General features: G+C 28.9%; 1 protein-coding gene across 1 annotated transcript in view; it reads left to right on the plus strand.

The window, feature by feature from the left end:
* LOC106786551 (iroquois-class homeodomain protein IRX-6-like) overlaps nucleotides 1–23,950 on the plus strand; it is a 55,163-nt gene that overhangs the window by 26,150 nt on the left and 5,063 nt on the right. Inside the window, exon 3 of the mRNA XM_014748055.1 lies at nucleotides 348–464. Within this exon, the coding sequence (XP_014603541.1) occupies nucleotides 348–464 (117 nt within the window). The remainder of the gene's footprint in view (nucleotides 1–347; nucleotides 465–23,950) is intronic.

Genomic DNA, 23,950 nt, shown 5'->3' on the forward strand with positions numbered 1-23,950 from the left:
AACGTATTTTATTTTCTTCAAAATGAAAAAAAAGTGAAAAAAGAAAAAGAAAAAAAATACAAAAAAGATTAAAATATTATAAAATTATATTCAATCGTCGTTTATTCGAATATAAAAATACAACTCGTTACTGTAATAATACGAACGTATTTTATTTTCTTCAAAATGAAAAAAAAGTGAAAAAAGAAAAAGAAAAAAAAACACAAAAAGATTAAAATATTATAAAATTATATTTAATCGTCGTTTATTCGGATATAAAAATACAAATCGTTCCTGTAATAATACGACCGTATTTTATTTTCTTCGAAATGTGAAAAAAAAAAAGATTAAAATATAAAATTTCTTTTCCAGGCTGCCGGATTAGAATTGAAAGAAAACTTAAGTGCAAGTGCAGCGGCAGCATGGCCCTATCCGTCTGTGTATCATCCCTATGATGCAGCATTCGCGAGTTATCCTTTCAACGGGTAAGTAACAAATAAAAACTATCAATAAATTCAATGATTAAAATAATAATAAATCAAAACAATAATTAAATCAATAATTTTCGATATAAAAGATATTTATACATATATATAAATATATAACTTTATCATCTCACATGTTATATTTATTATTTTTTATTCACAATTAGAATATGATAAAATACAAAGAATAATAATAAGTATAATAATAATAATAATAATAAGAAAAAGAAATAGTAGTTGATATAAAAAGTAATGATTTGATGATTCTTTATTTCTTTATTTCATTTCTATTCCGAGTTCTTCACTTGTTGAAAGAGAGAGAGAAAGAGAGAATTTATAAAAGCGTATGGGTAAGATAAGCTTGCTCCGAGTGAAACACATAAACATTCTAATAAATTAGCCACGAGTTGACCCGAGACTGTCGCTTTAACCGTCTTTTCCTCGACGCCTTCGTTCTCGAATCGGTCGAGTGTCACAACACTACGCTTTAGACCGGTGAAAGGTCTTCGTTTGTTGATAATAATTTCTGATCGAATTCACGCACTATGGATTAACGTGATTTAATTTGAACAAGTCTCTTTTTTTTTACTGTCTCTCTTTTTAAGAAATTTTCAAATACTTCTTTACACACTCGAATTTTTATCTTATTTTTATTTCTCTATTTCTATTCCTCTTTCTTTTTCTCTTTGTACATAAATAAATTAAATAAACGTATACGTGTTGATATTTTATTAAGAGAAATTAGATAATCACGTTGGATTTTTATTTTATATTTCATTGGAATATTTTATTCGTGTTTTATACTCACATTTTTTTATTTTAATCGAATAATTGTATAATATTATTGAAGTAGTTTCATTGATTTTTGATTATTTTGTTTAAAGTTAATATAATAAATTAATTGTGCTTCAGAAAGTATTCCACGGTTAACTGGTAAAAGTGTGGGAAATATATTATCATTTTAATCAAAGTGTTTAATACAATTTTTAATCGAATAATTGTATAATATAATTGAAATAGTTTAATTAATTTAACTATTATGTTTAAAATTAATATAATCAATTAATTGCTTCACATGGTGATCCAAAATTTACTGGTAGAAATGTGAGAATTATATTTTACAAATTGAAATAAGAAACAAATGTTATTAGAAGTTCGATGTAAAATATTTTATATTGCAAAGTTTTATATAAAGAATAACTGTATAATATTATTGAAATAGTTTCATTGATTTGATCATCGTTTAAAATTAATATAATAAATTAATTGTTCCACAAGGTGTTCCAAAGTTTACTGGTAGAAATGTGAGAATTATATTTTACAAATTGAAATAAGAAACAAATGTTATTGGAAGCACGATGTAAAATATTTTATATTGCAAAGTTTTATATAAAGAATAACTGTATAATATTATTGAAATAGTTTCATTGATTTGATCATTGTTTAAAATTAATATAATAAATTAATTGTGCTCCACAAGGTATTCCAAAGTTTACTGGTAGAAATATGAGAATTATATTTTGTAAATTGAAATAAGAAACAAATGTTATTTAGAAGCACGATGTAAAATATTTTATATTGCAAAGTTTTATATAAATAAAATTAAAATAAGTAAAAATAAATTTTCCTGGAAGACCACGTCACTCTGTATTTATTAACCAATACTTTTGACTGAAATACTTCGTAGGGCAGAATATTTTATCGCTCGTATAAGTTACGTTGATTGATTATATTAAGCACACACAGTTAACAATAAATTATAATTCATATTATTGCGAATGAAATAATACACGAAATTTGTTTCTATTTTTTTTTTCAATTAATATTACATTACTTGTATTTTTATCAACAAACGCATGTACGCGCCCATAACATTCAACTAATTTTACACAATTTGGATTGAATTTGATTTAGAAACGATTTTCATTTAGTTCTTGAAAAACAATGACGTTCGTAAAAAAATTTGAAATGCAGATATTACGTGACACACGATTTAAGGCAATACTTACGAACCGGACAATTATTTGTTTATCATTACTTAACTGTTAAAGAATTAATTTCAATAGATTACCGGATACAAATTGAATTTAGTATTTGGTATACGTGTGCAGTAGAAATGGAAAATATTTTTTTTATCAGAGATCTTATAAATAAATTAACATTACATTTGTTATTACTTATATAAAGTTTATTTGTTGTTAATTTTATTATCAAGTGTTTCTAATAGAATTTTAAATAACATTTTTTTTTTTTTTTCGTATTTTAACTTGCAGTTTAATATGTTTTCGTAGATTTATTCGATAAATTCTGAGACATTTCACACAAATTCACACAAATTCTGATAGGTGATTAAACATGAAATGTGAGATTCTAAATTAGAAAAAATCAAATGTTTTTCATAATAAAAGGAAAAATATAATTAGATAGATTAATTGCGTTCTTATTTCATTTATATGGATAATATTTATAGACGAAAATATTTTCTATTTCTTTTTTTCGTATTTTCCTGTTTTGTTTTTCTATTTGTAAATAAGTCTATCCAATTAATTATTCATACGATTCTCATAGTCGTTAATTTTTATATTACGTAGATACATTATTCATTTAGATCAAACATTTAAATATTCTCGTAAGTATTATATTCGTAAAACACTTTTAGTTATTCGATCACTATTGATTCGAATTATTTCCTGAACGCGTTGTTGTTTACACGATTAGTTAGTGGAATCGTTGTATATCTTTATTTTACTTGTAACAATAGATTTACGTAGTTTGTAAATTTTTATTGACGTAAATAAAGTTACGGAATGATATACGAATAAAATCATTTATTTCTTCGATCGACATTCGGTATCAATTGTATTATTCGAAGTTTACATACAAAGGGTATTAGAAAATGAGATTAGGAAACCATAATATATGTGAATTTAAGTCTTATCGTAGATATATTTTCTTATACTAAATTAACGTATGAAATTATTATAATAACAATAATTTCACAATTGATTTTTATAGAATTATATTTTTATTTCAAATGTGTGTGTGTGTTTTTTTTTATATAAATTACAAATATATTTATGCGATATTTTTTAAATTGTATTTGTAAGATCTAGTAACTTAAATCTTATTACAAGATTGGATCGTAAAATATCGGATATCTTCGATAGATAAAGTCTCTGACGAAACTACGAATTTGAAACATTTGTCGGTTCAATTTGACGTAAAAAGAAAACCAAGGAATGTTAGAATTTACTATCGATTTCCAAGATAAATCGATTTATACGATCGATCGATTAGAATCTTATTGCAAAAACGATGTAAAACTTGGAAGATTAGATTGGGAAATATTTTCTATCGTGGATTGAGAACATTTATCATGAATTTATATATTTCGCAAAAAAACAATATTACGAAAGAACAGAAAGTTTGTTCATATAATAAATTGTTTAGAGAGATATTATTAAACAAAAAATTGATATTAAAATTAATTGATCATTCTAATAAAAAACCCCATAAAAGAGTGTAACAAAAAACCTAACAATTAAATAATTAAAAAATATAATAATTAAGATAAGATTTAAAACAAAAGAAAAATATTGTAATTACATAGAATAGAATATAATAAAAAGAAATTTGATAATTCGAATTAGAACCCTCGTTTTAAAACATCGTAACAAAAAGTAACCAAAAGAAAATTTTAATAAATAAACAATCTATATTAATTATCGTTGAAAAAAAAACAAACAAACAAACAAAATAAAACGACAAACGTTCGCGTACACAAAACGAAACAAGATAAATAAATATTAAAATAATAATAATAAATCGTCGTCTCGTTTGATAAACCCTCAAACAAAATTAGATCACTTCAATGAAACATAGTAGAATAAATAAAGAAATAAATGATGAAAAGAATATGTGTGAGGTTAGATTTCAACGATATTGAAACTTGATAAGGCAAGTAAGTAAGTATAAGTAAGTAAGTCGAGTATGAGTTCTCAGTCACGTATCTATCAGTCGAATTCTCCCCCGGTAAAGGCAAGGTTATACGCGGCTTGACAACTGCGTTCAGCTCATGGGCATCTAGATACTATATTGCGACGTGACGCACTTCCGGTCGGTGCTCTGAGACTGCTTCGTATGCAAGGAAGCGATCGGGTACTACAGCTTGCTTAGCATCCATTCGGTCTAGTCGCTTAGCACACCGAGCCTTCCTTTATGGGGACCTACCGCCGCTCCTCACCGGAACCGCAACACGCACTCGGCCAAAGTGTGATAAGAATTGCCGGAAGGTGATCGGACCTGCACCTGCACCTACTCACCGAACACGATTTTTTCGAACCTATAACAAAACCCCAACCCCCAATACCCACCCCAACTTTCTCTTCTTTCTTATCAATTCATCACGTAAACAAACCGTTCCCTTTATTCTTTTTTTTGGTATCCAAAGTTTCAGCACATTTCGGCAGATTATTTAGGATTTTGATATTTTTCATTAGGTATCATTTGTAGCGTGTTATAATATAAGTTATTGAGGTATCAGGTTGCTAGAGTGCTTCCTGTTCAGTTGTCTGCGTATAATTGTTTAATAGGTTTACTAGGATCATTGTTTTAATTATATATTTGTTGCTTCTTTATTTTTTATATCCAATTTTGGTATCCACATTAGGAAGATTTTTTAGCATTTAGATATTTCTTATTAAGTACCATTTGTAGCGTGTTGAAATACAAGTTATTGAGGTATCAGGTTGCAAGAGTGCTTCCTGTTCAGTTGTCTGGGTAAATTTTCTACTTACAATTGTTTAACAGGATTACTAGGATCATTGTTTTAACATATAGGTACTGCTTCTTTATTTTTTATATCCAATTTTGGTATCCACATTAGGAAGATTTTTTAGCATTTAGATATTTCTTATTAAGTACCATTTGTAGCGTGTTAAAATACAAGTTGTTGAGGTATCAGGTTGCTAGAGTGCTTTCTGTTCAGTTGTCTGCGTACAATTGTTTAACAGGGTTACTAGGATCATTGTTTTATTGTATATGTGCTGCTTCTTTATTTTTTATATCCAATTTTTGTACCCACATTAGGCAAATTCTTTAGCATTTAGATATTTCTCATTAAGTATTATTTGTAGTGTGTTAAATTACAAGTTGTTGAGGTATCAGGTTGCTAGAGTGCTTCCTGTTCAGTTGTCTGGTTAAATCTTCTGCGTATAGCTGTTTAAAAGGGTTACCAGGATAATTGTCATGTCTTGATTTGTTTTCACACAAGTGTGCTGTTTCTGTTGTTAAAGATTTGTCTTTAAACAGTTTTAAGATTTAGGTATGATGAATTGGATTGATTTTTGTTAAGTTATGTAATAAAACTTTTGGCTGATATAATCAATTGTTAGATTCCGTATATGTCCAGATAAGTTTTATTATTGTTTTAGATATTTAAAGTTTGTTGTTAACTACTTAACCAAACCATGTTTTCTTTTTCTTTTGATACGAGCTGAATTTAATTTGTTCCTTACGCGGTGTTTCCATGTTAAACGGGAGTTTAGATGCATATCTTAGTATTCTACTATTTTTATTAAGGGTATCAAAATGGTAAAAGAGGGTATTGTAGGGTGACTTGAAAGTTCCTAAAATATAGTTAAGATGGGTTAAGTTAGTTCTGAAGTACATAATTGATTACTTCGAATTTTTTGTGTGACTATAAAAAGAATGTATGTAACATAAAACAAACGAAAGATAACTTCTAAATTAACAATGGAATTGTTAAATATACAGAATATTACAATCTGATAAGAAATTAATTCTTAAAATGAATTCTTACAATTTTTGTTCATTTTTTCATATTAAAAAAAAATAATAACTACATTGTTAATTAAATAAAATCTTTCGCATTGTGTAATTATCTTTATATTTATAATTTCTTCATTTTGTAAAATCGAAAAATTTTCTTAAAACAAGAAAAAATATTTTTATTTTAAATATTAAGTTTATACCGTCGAAAATTTCTGTTAATATATTCTTATAAAATGTTCATCCGAAAATAGTTTGAAGAAGATATTAATATTAATGATAATTACATTGTTAATTAAATATTAATCATTTGCATATTGAGGTTATCTCCTACGTGATATTCCGTTGTGCTAATAAAATAAACCAGTAAGAGACGGTTTTATTGACAAATTGTACATGTGTATTTACACGAGGATGGCTCATATTTAATTAATATTTCTCAATATTGGAATAACGTAAATGGTATATATTTTGGACAGAGTGCGAAACATTTCTAATGGACACAAATAGTTAAAGCCAATAAAGATTTTTAGTTAAAAGTAAACAAACTCTTATAGGAGAAATACAAAATTCAAAAATATTTAAGATATTAAATATTTATTCTATATATTATTATATTATATTTATTAAATATTCAATTGAAAATAATTATTAAGATAATTTAAATAATAATGCTAAAAGGTTTTGACTTAAAAAGGAAAACAATAGACAAAAATCCTTTCGACTAATTTAACGAAAAAAAAAGAAAGAGGTACGAAAATGAGAAAAAGCAAGATGGGTAAAATTTTAAGTGTTCACATGATCATCGGTCATCTGCTTAACTTTATATGAAAATCAAAAAAAAAACACAATTTAAAAACGGCCGTTTCGGTTTACTGACGTACGGATAACAGTCCCGAATGATTATCTTCGTATTTAAAATTTAAAAAAATTTTTTTATATCGTCCATTTATCTTACCGAGATAGGGACTGTTTTAAGTGATTACGTAATGTCATCATCGTCGGCCCCAGTTCCTTTTTTTCCTTTTCTCACTTTCGGCACAGCTCGCAAGTGCGGTGCAATTAGCTCAAGCAAACGTCTCGTCATGGGATATAAGTTTCACGATGCGATAGGTACACCAAACGTTTCATTTCATTTTCTTTCTTCTTTTATACATCTTATCTTTCTCTTTCTCTTTCTCACTGTTATGTTTATACGTAAGAAGTTTCACACACATACTCAAGATAATTGACATCAGACTGTTACAATTAATGTAATCTAAACATATTAAGCTTGCATACATTGCAATTTATTTGTTAAACAAACTTTTATTAATAGCAGAAGGGACAACACGTTTATCGGATAATTATTATTATTATTATATCTGCAATCTTATTTTTACACCGTTTATATATGAAAGAAGTTGCAAACAATATTTAGATAATTGATATCAAACTTAGTGTATTTCAAGAAATCAGAAAACAAACATATTATCCTTGAATGGTCAGGAAGTAATATTGTGTAAAATTAAAAAAGAAAATAATAAAGTTTTATTAAGTTATTAAATATGAAATGTTCTAATTTCAAAGTGAAAGTAATCTAACAAGGGCAACCTCAGGTAGACTAAGTTCATTGTCAGATTTTTTTCAAATTTTGCATTCTTTTAGAGATTCATGAGGATTATACACTTCACTTTGGAATAAACCTAAACAGCTAACCGTTTTCGAAAAATTAAATGTAGAATTTTCGCAAACGTTCTTATATACATTTATTTCCTTTTAATTCCTCAATTAATTGATGTTGACGGTAGCGTAATGGATAGCAGTGCGATTTTGTATCCACAATGTTGCCGGATCGATTCTCGACGGGGTTAGAGTTTTTTTTCTTTGATTTTATCAGAAATTGTTGACTGTCTAATTGGGGTTTAATTCAAAATTGTAAAATTGTAGTTTTCATGAAACCCCCCTACACGAGTGTTGAAAAATTTGAAAAAAATCTGACTATGAGCCTAAAATTAACCTAGAACTTTATAATATAAATATTAGATGGTAAAATCAATTCCTACTATTCCTTATTAAAATAGCCGGTTCCAATAACGATGGGCAAGTTCAATGGAAAAATTTAGTTGCACGTCTTGTTTTGTAGTTTAGACATTGCTGAAAAAGCTTTGCTTCATAAACTAAATTTCTCGACGTCAGAAAGATTTATCAATCGATTGAAAATGAATCATAATAAACTGTTTTTCCGACGTTTGCTTAAAATGGCTGATTATTGATCCAATATTTGATTGAAATATTTGTTTTACATTATGTCAATTAAAAAAAGATTATTTAATAAAAATTTATTGAAAATTTTCTTCACTTTTATATTGAAAAAGAACATTAAAAATATAATAGATAATTTATTTTACTTACAAAACTTTTGCTACCACATCGCGTGTAAACTGGTCATTGTAACTGGTTTTAGTATAATTTTACGATTAAAAATAAATAAATGTTACAAAGATAAAATATGTTTAAACATAATTAGCACATTTTTTATGAAAGAGTTTTTTCAACTTTACAGATCTACATATAATATAATACCTATTAAACAATTTTTTTTTAAATATCCATAACTATTGACTGAACACACACACACCGTATAATAATAAATTTAAAACAAAAATCATTTCCTCTGAATCACTGGATACCGATTAAAAAACAAAAACCTGACAAAATATTTAACAAACGGAGTACCCTAAAAAAATATTCCTAGATAAATATAAAACAAAAGATAAAAGAAAAGAAAATCCAGATGAGTGTGATTAAAATCTCTCTCATCAATAAAATCAATCCAAAAACCAATACCGATTTCTCATCAGGATTTAACTAACTAAGAAACACGGAAGTAAAAATCGTATTGAATTAAAAAAAAAAAAAAAAGACAGAAGAAGAAAAAGAAAATTAATAATAAGAATAGTGTAGTGAATTTTCGAGGACAATAAAGAGCAGTCAAGAATAAGAAAGAAAGAGATTGATAGATAGATAGATAAAGAGAGTAAGAGAGTAGAAAAAGTTATAATATTATGGGGGTGAGGGAAAGAGAGAGGTTGTCGATTATGCGAGAACGTGTGCTAGGGGCCACTTAACATAAGCATACAAAAAGCCAATAATGCAGCGTTGGCATGCATGGCCGCGAGGTCTTGGGATCGAACGGGTTAACGGTCTCGTCTTTCCGGCGGATTGGCCCTGCTTCCGGAGACATATAGGGTAGACAATAAGAAACCAACAGCCGGGCCACTTCATTCGTTTACGACATACGTCCTTCTTTATTCAACTTTTCATATCAACTTGTTCTTCTTCTTTTTCTATTTCGTTATCTACTTTTATTCAACCTCATCCTATTGTTCTTGTTCATATATTACTTTTTTCTATTTCTTCACTGTGTCTTATTTTATTATGATATTTCTTCTTCTATTTTTTCTCTCGGTATTCTATTCGTTCGTAAATTTCTTCATTTGTTTTTCTTCCTATTGGCTTTTCTTAATGTTCTGTTTTTAAAAGTATGGGTACCGTAAAATACTTTTAAACAGAACCGCGTGCAACACGTATTTTATTAAAAGTGTGTCCGTACAACGACACCACCGATGTGTCGGCACGCGAATCGAAAGCACGAGCGACGACGAGTCATCGGCGTCGTTTAAGGACGTCCGACTACGTGCCGCATGCGGAATGTGTTTAAATTGAGTGTCGTCGGCACAAGTAAGTAGGCATATATCCCGCGTAACGTTCTTCGATTATACGCAATATGTATTCCTAACGAGATACCAATACGGTGGTATGATATATACTATACGAATGTTTCGTTATGTAATTCGTTTATTTCAAAGAATTTTTTTGCGTTTTAACGCGTTCCCTTTTTTTCATTTTCCCCAAAAACTTTTTGTTATCTCAAATTTAAATGCGAACTTTGAGTGGCCATATTTTATTACGCAATTTGTAGGTTAATGTATTTAATTTCTTTTCTTTTTTTTTTTTTGGAACATTTTATCATCACGAATTTAATTTTCGACGTATGAAAGAATAATATTATTAATGGAATATTTGTGTTATCAAAATATTTAATGGCATTTCGATATATTTGTTACGAGATCTATCTGTATCGTTGGATAGGTATAACATAACCTAATTTATATTCACGAATGTTTTATTATGTCATTTTTTCGGTTGTGACGAATTTTCTATCTTTTTTGTTGTTTCTTCTAGATTTATTATTAGAAATGAAATGAAATGTATGATTAGTGTAATTCATTGGTTGAAGAATTTTTGATGTTTTTATTGTACGCGGTAATTTATTAACAGAAATTAAATTTGATTTTTAATCTTGATACGAATAAATAGAACGAATGTTTGTTTTATCTAATTCGATAAATTTTTTACGAGTATTTATTATTAATAATTAAGTGTAATAATATGTTTTACTAATATGTTTTATTAATGAGATTTCTATCATTGCTGAGATTAATAATATGAATATTTAATTATGTCTAACTATTGAACGTCGGAAAATTTTTCTATGTTTTTTTTCTTTTTTAGTATTTATAGTCATTAACTAATCTGAATACATATTCGTGTAATAAGATATAAATCTTCTGTAAGATAAATAATGTTTTACTACATGCATAATTAGAGCCTTTTTTACATTTGTGGGTTTATTATGAAATTAAATTTGATACATATATGTTACAAATTTCCAACATTGATTAAAATAATTATTACAGATGTTTTATATTATATAATTTAAATATATTTTTTAAAGAATACAAGAAAACATACCAAACAAAGTAAATAAAAGTTAAATAACAATATACGATTATTTCTAATTAATAAAAATAAAAATTATGAGCAAATAAAAAATTAAAAAGATCTAAATAATCTTAAAATAAATCATACGTTTGTTTATTAAACAAAAATAAATATAATAAATCAAATGATAATTTAAAACATGAAAATTACTTGATCAAATATTAATGCATATTAAAATAAAGGTATAATAAATAACAATAATATTTAAAAATCAACTATATTAATTATATTGAACAAAAACTACAAAAACAAAATAAAATGTATTTAATATTATATAATGAATAATATTCAAATGATATAGCACTCTTAAATAAGATTTAATTCTATAGAAAAATTTCTACGAGAGTCCTTTTACATGGATGATAGATGAAAGTTTTCTTTGCAAAAAATTCTTCTGAATATCAGAGGTTGTTACGTAAATCAAGAAAAGTATATACTTGATCGTAAAGAGCCGACGGTGTATTATAATCGAGTGTATATGCATTCGGTGAGAATAATGTTTCTACCTGCTGTATGCTTTCGCGCGGCTGATATCAGAAGTACATTGATATATTTCGCGAGTTAATGCAAAACCGAGGCTAATGCATTCCCCATCTGCGTGAGAGACCTCGATCGTAGTTTTAAACGAACAACTCAAATTCTACTCGTTCGTAATACTTAACACTAAACGTACACCATGGTCGCTTACATTATCGGCTTACAATTTTAAATTAAAATCCACCATTCGATATCATTACTTTTCTTTTTTATTCCATTATATAATTTTATATTATTATATAATTTTATAATATTATTTTATGTTAAAAATAAAATATTATTAGCAATTACTTTTACGAAATATAAATCTTTGTTCTTTATTGTTTTTTTTTTTGGCATAAATCATGCTTCTTTCCATCATTTTATTTTCAAATTTTGTTATATTATTGTTTAAAAATTATTTTATTTATAATTTAAAGTAATACCAAGTTTACTATCATCAATGATAATTAATTGTATAAAATATATATTTTGTTTTCAAGAATTTTAAGTTTAGTGTTACAATTTTGCGGTTTATATTCTTGTTCGTCTTCATTTTTTTTTTATAATTTTATTGTTTAAAAGGGTTTGTATCTTAGATTAATGATTATATGTATTTAATTCTGAAAATATAAATTTTGTCAAAGTACGATCGTTTGAACGGTTGCGATATAAATAGGTATACGTAATCAATCGATAGGTTCAGTGTTAAGCTTCAAACTTCTTGGAAGATTGCACAAGTGTAACAAGATTACCGGCTATAAGCATGTAGTAAATACAATGAAAACGTTATTTGATTCTTCGCATCGTATATTGCAGTTAATTCATCATCTTTCATTGGAATGATCGGTTACTTCTTTTAACAAATATTTATTTCAACTATAGATTCTTTGAAGTAACGTGGACCCCTTTCCAGTTTATCAGCTTCGAATGAAATCATGCTCAATAAAATCCTAATATTATTAACTATCTTTCTTATGATCAATATTTATACAACAACGCAAAACAAGTTATTTTTACATTTATAATTAATTTATTAATTCTTGGAACAATAATAAATATAAAATAATGGATGACTTCAAAATTAAATAATACAATTATCCTAATATTTTCTTACATATTAATTTCTATTAAATAAAAATAAAATAAACTATTTTTAAAAGCCAATAATAACATTCTTCTTTTAATTGATCAATAATTTAATTAATTCTCTAGTAAATATATAAATAAATATAACAATATATAAATACTTTTAATCTGAAAATACAATTACCGAAAAATCTCTACTTTTCAGATATAAAGCAACATGAATATAAGTAATTTAAAAACAGATAATATCATCTTAAATAAATCAACAAATATTACATTATTTCCAACAAAATAATAAAAAACAATATATCCAACAATCATTCGAATACCCAACTACTAACAATACTATACTAATACAAAAAAAAACCCCAATAAGTAATTAAAAATACCTTAATAAGCAATACTATACCCACTAACAGATTTTCCAGTAGAAGTCACGTCTAGATCGGATGATGAACGACCATTTAATGACTTGATTTAAGCCAAGAGGGTTGCTATATTTTTTTTTTTCGTTTGAAGGATAGTACCACTAACTGTAGCAAGATCACAGGAACGTTATAGAAAAGCAGCAAAAGGGTTACACTAACGTTGTCAACGTTAAAGATACGCGTTTCATATTTTTTTGTGGTTAGGTTTAATAGAGGGCGGTAACGTTGCAACGATTTTTGTTTCTAACCTCTTTCTTCTTTCATCCTTTCATTTCCCATCACCCCTGTTTGTTTTTTGTGCCTGTCTCCCTTACATGGTCGACATGCAGATGACAGCGGTTCGTCGAAGCACACGACAGGCCTCTTTCAGGCCCCAACGTGTCTCGTGGCTCGCTCGCGCTTTTCCCATTAGCCTTAATGGACGTAGATTAGTCCTCCTGGTAGACGCCGTCGTACGGCAGGATTTAATGACTTGGCCGCACCCCTCGATACCGATACCAACTTATACTACTCGGTTCTACAACCTGAACGAGTGAAAGTAACGTTCTTATGGACGATCTTTCTTCAGCTATCAGAACTTTACCTTAAACCCCCACCACAACCCTCTCTCTCTTTCTCTTACATCTCTCATTTGACCATATTAGAAAATTATGTTTATCTGGAAATATTTAGCGATCTTTCGCGTACTCCACTTTAATAATATTAATATTATTACGTATTTTTTTATATTTGTCTTGTTAAATTGTTTTTTTCTGAGCTATTAATTGAATAAATATACTTTACGATATATATTATATAGTATTAGAAATATGTTGAATTAATTTATGTGTAACTTTTGGATTGTTTATATTTAACCTTAAAAATTTTAATTGATTAATTAACATATAAAAATGGGAATAAGTAAATGATAAATATTTTGTCTGTTTTTTTGTTTAGAAATTTTTATTATAAAAATTATTGTCATAGTTAAACGAGTAACGAATTTGTCGTTAGATCGATAATGGCGGCCGTTAAGAAATACAATATGGCGGCTTTAGGATTGTCTTATAAATAAAGAAAGTACGTAAGAGTTCGATAAGGTGAAATAATGTTATGGTTTAATACGATGTTATTGTACGTCTCTTTGTAAAGATCTGATAGAAAATGAAGCTTTTCTTGTGAATCGTAATCACTCGAGTCAGTCAGTAAACCACCATAGTTATAATAGTAATAGTGGTGATATAGTCAAGATCGTTTTCGGAGATTACGAGAACTATATTACGAGCGTTGTAAATTTCGTAATCTAGGCACAACACTGGCTCGAGTTAATCTCGATTAGCGATAATTCAACTCTGACTGTAATCTTGGAACGCAATGTTGGTTAAAGCGTAATACTAACTAAGATGAATTTTAAACGATCGTATGACAAAGTAGCACACTGTGTGTTACGTTTTATATAAACTCGTTTGGACTCTTGGGCCAGGGATTGCTTGTATTATATATATATATACATTTCTTTTTCTTTCTTTCTCTTTATTTCTTATTTTTTTTTCTTTCTTTCTTTTTATTGATACATGAGCGTCGACATTTACAGCAGGACCACACGTGATAGAAACAGAGAAAGATGTACATGCATGTGTAAAAGAATGAAAGAGAAAGATTCAAAGTATCAATCTCATACGTTTCACACACACAACATGTACACAAACTTAAACTCATTTACATATATATAACCTACAAACCGCATACTATTAACAATTCATACACATAGATATATTACACAAACGTACATCAAATAGATAACCATATATATATATATATATACCCATATACATTACGTACCAAACATAACCTACATAAACACTACACAAACCATACACAAACACATATATCAATCATCACATATATACAATCTTATAAATATATATTTATTTATATATACAATGAAAATTCTTTGTATATGAGAAGGGGTTTACGATCGATAGATTAATCAGTTTGCAAACAACTGGTAATAAAATGATTCAAATGTGAAACACAAGCAACATTCAGTACCGTGACAAAACTAACTCCATACCTTCCTCTCTTTCTCTCTCTCTCTCTCTCTCTTTGTCTCTTTCAATCTTCTCACTAAAGTGCGTATAAAGCATTTCCAAGGGTTTCTAAGTGTGACGACATAGGTTCACATATATAAACGTCTACAGTCACTGGAGATATCCACGTCGGCGTCGTGTTGTAAACTGTAAGAGCACAAACCGCGTTTTCTACTCTCTCTACTCTACTCTACTTTACTCTACTCTTTGTCACATGATCGTAACACGACGCTATGGTAATCGAAGGAACTTCTCTTCCATTTATTTTTCTTCCTTTCTTTCTTTTATTCTCTCTATTTTAACCTTTTAGATACGGCTGAATTCTGCGTGTGGCTATTTCCCTGGACGGCAGGGTTTGACGCGAACAACGTATAATTGATATAACACTGCAAAGTGTGGCGGGCAATTCCGTTCTGTGCACGAGAACATTCAAATGAAGTATTTGATGATTAATTCATAATTTTTTTAAAATTATATTACACATACTTTAACTATAACATTCCACTTTAATGACTAATAATATAATTAAGTATTATAGATTTTAAAACATGGTACAATACATAAAACTACGTCACAATTGTTACATTGATAACGAGATCTTCGCCTTGTATCGTTTTTGGAACACACTATACAATTTCGTAACGTTTTTCTARAATTTTTAGATTTACAGTRGGATGGAAAATGTTTCTCAGTTAGTCTAAACGGTTAGTCCACGGTATATCTACTGCAGCTAATGTTACTGTTCATATTCCCGTATTTTCTCGAAATTTCTTTTTGTAGTGTAAGATAAAACGTTCGCATTATTACGTTTTTTGTTTGAAACCGCGCGTCGTTCAAAGAGATGACGTACACGAAATACATTAGTAGCGCGTCGTCCTAAAAAATGATATCCGCGAAAGCCACTAAAGTGGCGCGTCGTCCTGAAAAATGATATCCGCGAAAGCCACTATAGTGGCGCGTAGTATCTAAAAGGTTAATGATTATCATCTTTGCTTTCTTTTTTATTCGAGTCATTTTTTTTCCTTTTTTGTTTTTCTCCTTTTAACCATATTTATTTCAACGCAAATATTTTTATTGTTAACCCCTTGGCCTAGACGATATCTGCCAATTGTGCTGCGTGCCATAATAAACAAGAGAATCGGTCGCGCGCTGTACCATTCATTTGTTCAGCCGTGTACTTAAACTGGCGCAAAATGTGTAACTTTCATGACATATGTTTTTCAGAGCAATGAAATGAGTTGTTAAATAATAAACAATGTGTAGGTACAAATAGTCATTTTCTAGACGTCTAGGGTGCAATCATAATCAATTAATCAGTTGACAATAATAATTTATTATTTTAAAATAATGAATCAATAGCAATTTATAAATGAATACTTAGTTAAGTGAATGAAAAAAAAAAAAAAATCATGATGATCATTGATGGTTTTTTTTTTTCAATCAAAGAAAAAGTATTGGATGTGGAATAAATCCAATCGCTTGTTCGAATAATACGCTGCATCTTATGCACCGATTCCTCACCACGAGCCTGACTCGTGGCTTTTGTTTATGGCACAAATTCTTTACCACGAGTTAGACTCGTGACTTTCGTTTATGGCACAAATTTTTCACCACGAGTCTGACTCGTGGTTATAGGCCAAAGAGTTAAACAACCCCCTGCGCACATTTGTGATTCACTTTTTTTTTTTTTTTTTTTCTTACACACACACAGAGATACATTTATTTATTCCGCATATTTTCTTGTAACGTGTAATTGATTTATGAATCCTTAAAAGTTTACAGTATACGAGATTTGTATTGCATTAATGGTATTTTTATTTTATTGGAATAAGTTTAGTTAATGTAATATAAATCGATTTATATTAGTGATTATTATTTAATTGAAAATTTAATGACAATATTTTAATCAAATGTAACATTGTTTTTGTATTTTTCTTTTTTAAATAGTTTTAATAAATAACTGATATGATGGTTGGATGTATTAGGTGGTATTTTAGTATTGAAATTTCTTTTAAATTTTTACATTTATACAGGTACATGCAAATTAATGTATTTATTGTTACTAAAATATATCTAACAAATGTCAGAATTTGCAATAAAAATGAATAAACATCAATTAAGAGTACATCTCTACCTATATTTTTGTATAATTACTATCATAAATATCGGAATAAGCAGTTTTTCGCGAGATAATAAATGTTTTGTTATGTATATTACATTTTGTTGTCAGATATTTACGATTTATTAAGCGTATTTTCAAAAAATAAGAATATTTGAATCGTTAATATTTATAAGCTCATATAATTAGTAGCTTTTTGAATTATGTTAATATCAATTCGATGAAGAAAATTCTAATATTCATTCTTTCAATGTAATTTAAAAGAAAAAAGATAAGTGACACCAACTTCAGGTATGTGAACAGGTAACACTAAAGTAATAAAAAAAAGATTTATATTAACATGTGTCTAATTCAAAAATATATCCATTTTGTGTTACCATAATCTGCTATAGCAGTATCTTCACATAGAAAATACTTAAAATGATAACTTGTTTAATTTGTATTTTTAAACAATGCTCTGTACTTATTAAATATTTAATTATTTCATTTGAATTAGTTCAATTTAAATATTTATATATTTATTACTACCATTAGCTATCTATACATCCAACATTAACAGTAAATAGAAAATTCACAACACTCATATAATTACCGATTAAAAATAATACAAATAATTATAACACTTGATTAATAATATATAAACCAATCAAATATTAACAAATAAGGCCTATAATAACCCGATTAATAGGTATTAAATTCCACAAAGGATTTACCGACAAGACAAATCGTATCGAGCGGTGTGTACCGAAAGAAGGCGGTACGATGCTTGAAAAAAGAAACCGTAGGAAAAAGGGCCTGGCATGTCTTCGCGGTTGATTAAACTCCAAACGAAGCATGAGAAAAGTAAATGGGAAGAAAGAAGACGGAGATAATCGAAACAAAAAAAATACACACACACACACAGACAAATTACAAAAGAAAAAATACAAAACGAAAACTAGAAAACAGAACAAAAGTACAAAAAATAAATATGGTTTCCCTTTCTACGACTAAACCCACACCCACTCGTATATACACACACACACACACACACACATAAACGAGTGCACGCGTATATATCGAAAGAAGATGGCGCCTAAACCGAAATGGCTACACTTTCATGCTGATAAAACCCATGACCCTAGGTAGAGAGAAAAAAAAAAATAGGAGGGTCAGAGAATACGTTAAAAAAATGGTAGGAGAAAGAGAATAAGATAGTGAATGAAAGAGCGAGAGAGATAGATAGATATATGTATACGTTTAGGTATCACCCTTCGCTACGACTGGTAACGAGGGGCGGAGTCCCACGTACGTGTCGCACACCTGCCCGTTAACTGTTCTAGATAGGTGACACCCGTTTCTACCCCTCTTTAAACGTACCCCCATTTTTTATCCCTGCTATACTATAATACATAGTGATGAATGTTACGCATACGCGCGTACATTATGAACTAAAAGTTAACAATTTTTTACAGACATTTTGTGAAATTGTATAATTCTATGAACATAATTAATATACGAGGTTTATCGATTTGCTGAAATTTTTTAATATACGTAATTTTGATTACAAATATTTGACGTAATAATGATTGATTTTTTGTTTGTTTGTTTTTTTTTTTTTAATTTATCGATACTTTTAATTTTAATTGAAAAAGAAAGAAAAATCCACGAAAGATTCTTAACTTTTGACTGGCAGTGTATTTGTGTCGTATTAGTACTCAGTTTAAAACGATAAACGTGTTGTTTTAACAATGCGATGACGTGCATGCTTATTCTTTCTGTTTTGTTTTTTTTTCTCTCTTTTTTTTTTTTTTTACTTTTGTTATTTCTTTCTATCAATGTATATACATATACATAAATTAGATGTTATTTATTTATTATTGCTTAGTATGCTATTAACGCTACCATTGTTTAGAGATTAAGTCTTCAAACATTGTTTGGAAATTGCTTGTTATCATAAATATCGAACACTCATTGCGATATTTAGGTGTAATGTTGCTATTTGTAGGTTTTTTTTTTTGTAGTATTATGTTGTTTATTGGTCTAAATATAGATTAGGTAATTGTTGCTTTAAATTATTTTAATTTGACATCTTTATTTTTGTTATTTTTTTTTTTTTTTAATACATTTTAAAATTTTAATTTCTATATTCGAATATTTTAATGGTTTTTATTATTTAGTTTGCTGATTTGGCAAAAGGAATTGAAGTTTTGGATACGTTTGTGATAGCTGTGATACAATATTAGGTTTTTTTTACTAATTTATTTCGAAATTGTTAGATGTTTAATACAGAATTAATGGTATAAATAAAAATTATATATACTGTTTGATTGGTCAATAAAATTCTGCTTATAAGTAAGATTAAAATTTTCAAATACAAAATGGTACACATTCAGTGGAAATTGATATGAAAATAGTGTTAATTTGAGTTATAAGTAAGGTCGCCATTTTCTTCTACGAAAAAGAAGCTTTTAAGTAGACATTAATATAGTGTTCGATTAATTTATTAATATTATCAAAATATTTAATAATTTGTTATATCGGGTTAGCTAATAATTACGATTGAAATTTTGAAATATTAAACATTGATAAAATTTGAATTATAAATATTGCAAATTCTTTCATATACATAACCTAAAATCACGTGTCAATAACTTACTATAACCATTTAATATATAAAATCGTAGTATTAAATTAGTCTAAAAGTATGTGACAATAGTTGAATTGTTTACAAAAAAGATTAAAAAAAATATATTAAAATATAAAATAATACAAATTTCTGCATATAGAGACTACCAATCATTGCATTTAAGTTACCTTAAAAAAATTAATACAAATAATACAAATTTTCTATAAGACAAATCCAAACAAATGAATATGATTAAAAATCAATTGAAATAAAACATAATTATCAATATTCCATAATATACCATTTATCATTAAATCTCAAATAGCTTACAATTACATTACTTCCATAAACAATCTTCCATTAAGTTAGGGAATTCAACGAGAGGAAAAAGCAAAGGAAAGGAAAGGAAAATCGGTGGACAGTAAAGGGTGGTGTTTGAGTAGAGAATAGGAGGGCCGAATAAACGGGTAGACGAGTCTGGAAACTGAGTTGTACGAGGAGGTGGGAACTTTGAGTACGGCCCGATTAGCAATCGCCATGGAAACAAGCAGCAAGCAGTTGATGCGATCACTTCGCGCATGAGAAGAAAAGGGGTTGCGCAAGATACGCATATATAAATGTATATCTACATACACATACACACATAAACGAAAAGAAAGATAGAGATTGAGAAGGGAACGAGAGGGAAGAGAATAACTATAGTGATACATAAACATATACTAAAGTGATCTGTAGAGAGTGTATAGAGAGATGTACAAAGACATTAGTGGGTAAACGTGTACAACCCATTTGTATATAACTCAATACAACGTGACTGTATTCTAGTCGTTTGACATATATCAATTCACCCTTGCATACATACACACACATATAAAGACAAATATATATATATATATATTCGTTGTATTTAAAACGGAGTACGATGACGATGGGCGTGTTAGTGTTAGTGGTAGTGACGTCGGTGATATCGAGAATGGCAATGGTTGGGTGAAAGATAGATTGAGGGAACCGTGCCGAAAACGACTGAGAGTGAGCGGTTGTGAGGACTGAGGATTGAGGGTTCAGGGTGAGAAGGAAGGAAACAGAGAAAGGTAGAGATAGAAGCGACAGGAACAATGTGCATTGAAAAAGAGAGAGAGAGAGAGAGAGAGAGGGATAGTTGAAGTGAACGGGGTATGGAAAAGGAAGAAGAGACAAAATGAGAAAGAGAGAAACGCGAATGGCAGAGGTAGAGATATAGAGAATTGTCGGAGTTAGAGGAGGTGGATGAGGAAGAGAAAGAAGAGTAGAAGCAGGAGGAGGTGGAGGAGGTGGAGGTGGAGGAGGAGAAATCGGGAGAAAGCAGCAGTTGCCGCTCTCGGGGGCGGCTGGCTGGCTGTTATCATGAGAAACAAGCTTCCACTCTGATTTTTTAATCCGATCCGCACCCCCTGCCACCCCGACTGAATTTTAAAATAACTGCAGAACGCCATTTGCTCCTCGCAAACAGACTGGGGTTAAGCCATCCCTCCCTTCCCACCCTCTACCCACCCTTTTCCTACAATCCTACCAACCTGCTCACCACCCTACTCATACTCCTACTCCTGTTCGTTCCTCTCGGTGGCCCTTCCACCTTCTTTCTCTTTTACTTTTTTCTTCTTTGTTCTTTCTTTTTTTTTTGATCTCTTTTTCTCATTTTTTCTCTCTCCCTCTCTTTCTACCTTTCTTTCTTTTTCTCTTGGTTTCAACGATCCCAGGCTGTTCGTTTCGTAGCCTAGGTAGCTAGCTAGCTAGCTACTGTGTACTCTTTTTCTCTTCTTCATCACCGTCTGTCTAGTTACCATGTAGGAAACGTATCAGTCACAACACACGCGTGTGCGTTTTCCTACCTTTTTACGGTAACCCTACTACTGCACGGATATAGATATAACAGATACCCTTGGATTGAGAATAGGGTGATTCAAGTATACGCTACGTTTTCAATGTTTGAGTAGATTTTTTTGTCGGGTATAGGTGTAAAAGAAAGAGATGTGTATCGGATATAAAAACGGTCAATGGTACTCCTGGTGCTGGTGCTGGTGCTTGCCCAAATTGAAATGTTTAGAGAACTCGTATTTAGAGTCCGTTCTAAATCCTACCCTTTTCTACCATCTTTCTATCAGCCTACGACTGCTTGCACACAATCTAACTTAACCCCTAAACCCAGTGAAAGATAGAAACGGGTAGATAGATTTGTTTATCGGATTATTCCTTTTTCTATATTCTTCCTGGAAGGAAGAGTTTGATAAGTGACAGTTTTATTAATTTTCCATCTACCCTCTTGTGTTGCACAGTTTTGTTTCGCGAAGTTCCCCCACTTCTACCTTGCATATCTTCCCCTTCTCCTTTCCCACCAATTTTTTACTCTTCTTTTCCCCTTCTACGTTTCTTTTTAGTCACCGAATCGTGCAACATCGGGCACGCTTGGTGTTCACATTCGAATTCTCTCTGTTTTTTTTTCTTTTTGCTTTCTACTTTTCCTACTTTTTCCGTCTCTTTTTTTTTCTTTCTTTCTTTCTTTCTGTACCCACACGTCGTCGTTCCGCATGGTGAAAATAAAGCTCAATAATGGCGACGCGCCGTGACGTGGCTGGCTGGCTGGCTGGCTGGTTGGTTGGTTGGTTGGTTGGTTGGTTGGTTGGTTGGCTACCTTTTTCGATGTCTCTGAAATGGAATAAATCCTCAGCCGGTTTTTTTTTTTTTGTGCTTTCCGCCTCGGTACTTTTCGAGCTTTCAAACAAAACCATCGAGAAAATAAAATATAAAAAAATAACAAAATATATAGATAAATAAAATGGTCAATGGTAAAAGAGAAAGAAATAGCTGTTTGTTCTCGATATAAAGTATTATTATTTTTATTTGGATTTTATATATATATATATATGAAAATATTTTATAATAACTTTTTTTTTATGAATATAATTGATGGAAGTTTTTATTGTTAGCTTGTTACTTATCTTATTTCTTTTAATTCAGCTAAAATTTCCTAAATTATTTCATATTAAATTAACTATGACTGAATTTGAGTCATAATAAGGAATATTTTCACATTGTTTTTATTTCTTATTCAATGGTAAATATAAAAGTATAATTATATATTATTTCTTTCTTTTATATTGAAAGTTGTATATTATATTTTCAATAACTTTAAGAGCCAAATTATAAGCGATTAGTTTAAAACAATTTAATGATATTAAAATTAATCTTTTTTCGAGTAAAATTTTGAATTAGATCAATAACACGGATAATTAATATTTCCTGTNTAAAATTAATCTTTTTTCGAGTAAAATTTTGAATTAGATCAATAACACGGATAATTAATATTTCCTGTTTTATTTCTAATTAAAAAAAGAAAATTAGAATTGGGAAATTTTTAGAAATTTGTTCGACACTCTCGATATTATAATATTTTTCATCATTTTTAAACAAATCAATAATTTCTTATCAAACTCTCCAAAATCAAATACTAAATTTGATCGATCAAAAGAAAATAATTATTTATCAATTTTATTTCTAACAAAAATAAAGAAAATATAGATTTAGAAAATAAATAAAAACTTCTATATTTAATCTCTCTCTAATAAATTTCCTAAGTTTAAAATACAATAAATTTCTTATACGATTAAAATTAAATGTCCAAATTAATAAAGTTCTTGAATAACTATAATTAACTAAAATAAAAACAATTATCACTAAAACATGAAAATACTATCAATAGAAAATAACCAATCGCGGATCTATAACAAAAATGAAAAAGAAAAATAAAAAAACCTAGAAGAAGAAGAAAAAAAAAGAAATAGAAAAATAAAAGTAAGAAATAAAGATAAAGAAACAAAGATCACACGAGTAGTAAAGGATCTTCGTGGAAAACCGTTAGAGTACTTAGAGTTTTCAAGTTGGAAGTCGTCGCGTCTGATCTCCCTTGGGTGGTGCTCTTATCGGTTGGAAAAAGAAAAACGTTTTCTCGAGGATAAAAAGAGAGAAAGAAAGAAAGAAAGAAAGAAAGAAAGAAAGATCGAGAA

This window comes from Polistes canadensis, unplaced genomic scaffold, assembly GCF_001313835.1.
Source record: "Polistes canadensis isolate GaletaPanama2010 unplaced genomic scaffold, ASM131383v1 scaffold_76, whole genome shotgun sequence".
NCBI lineage: Eukaryota > Metazoa > Arthropoda > Insecta > Hymenoptera > Vespidae > Polistes > Polistes canadensis.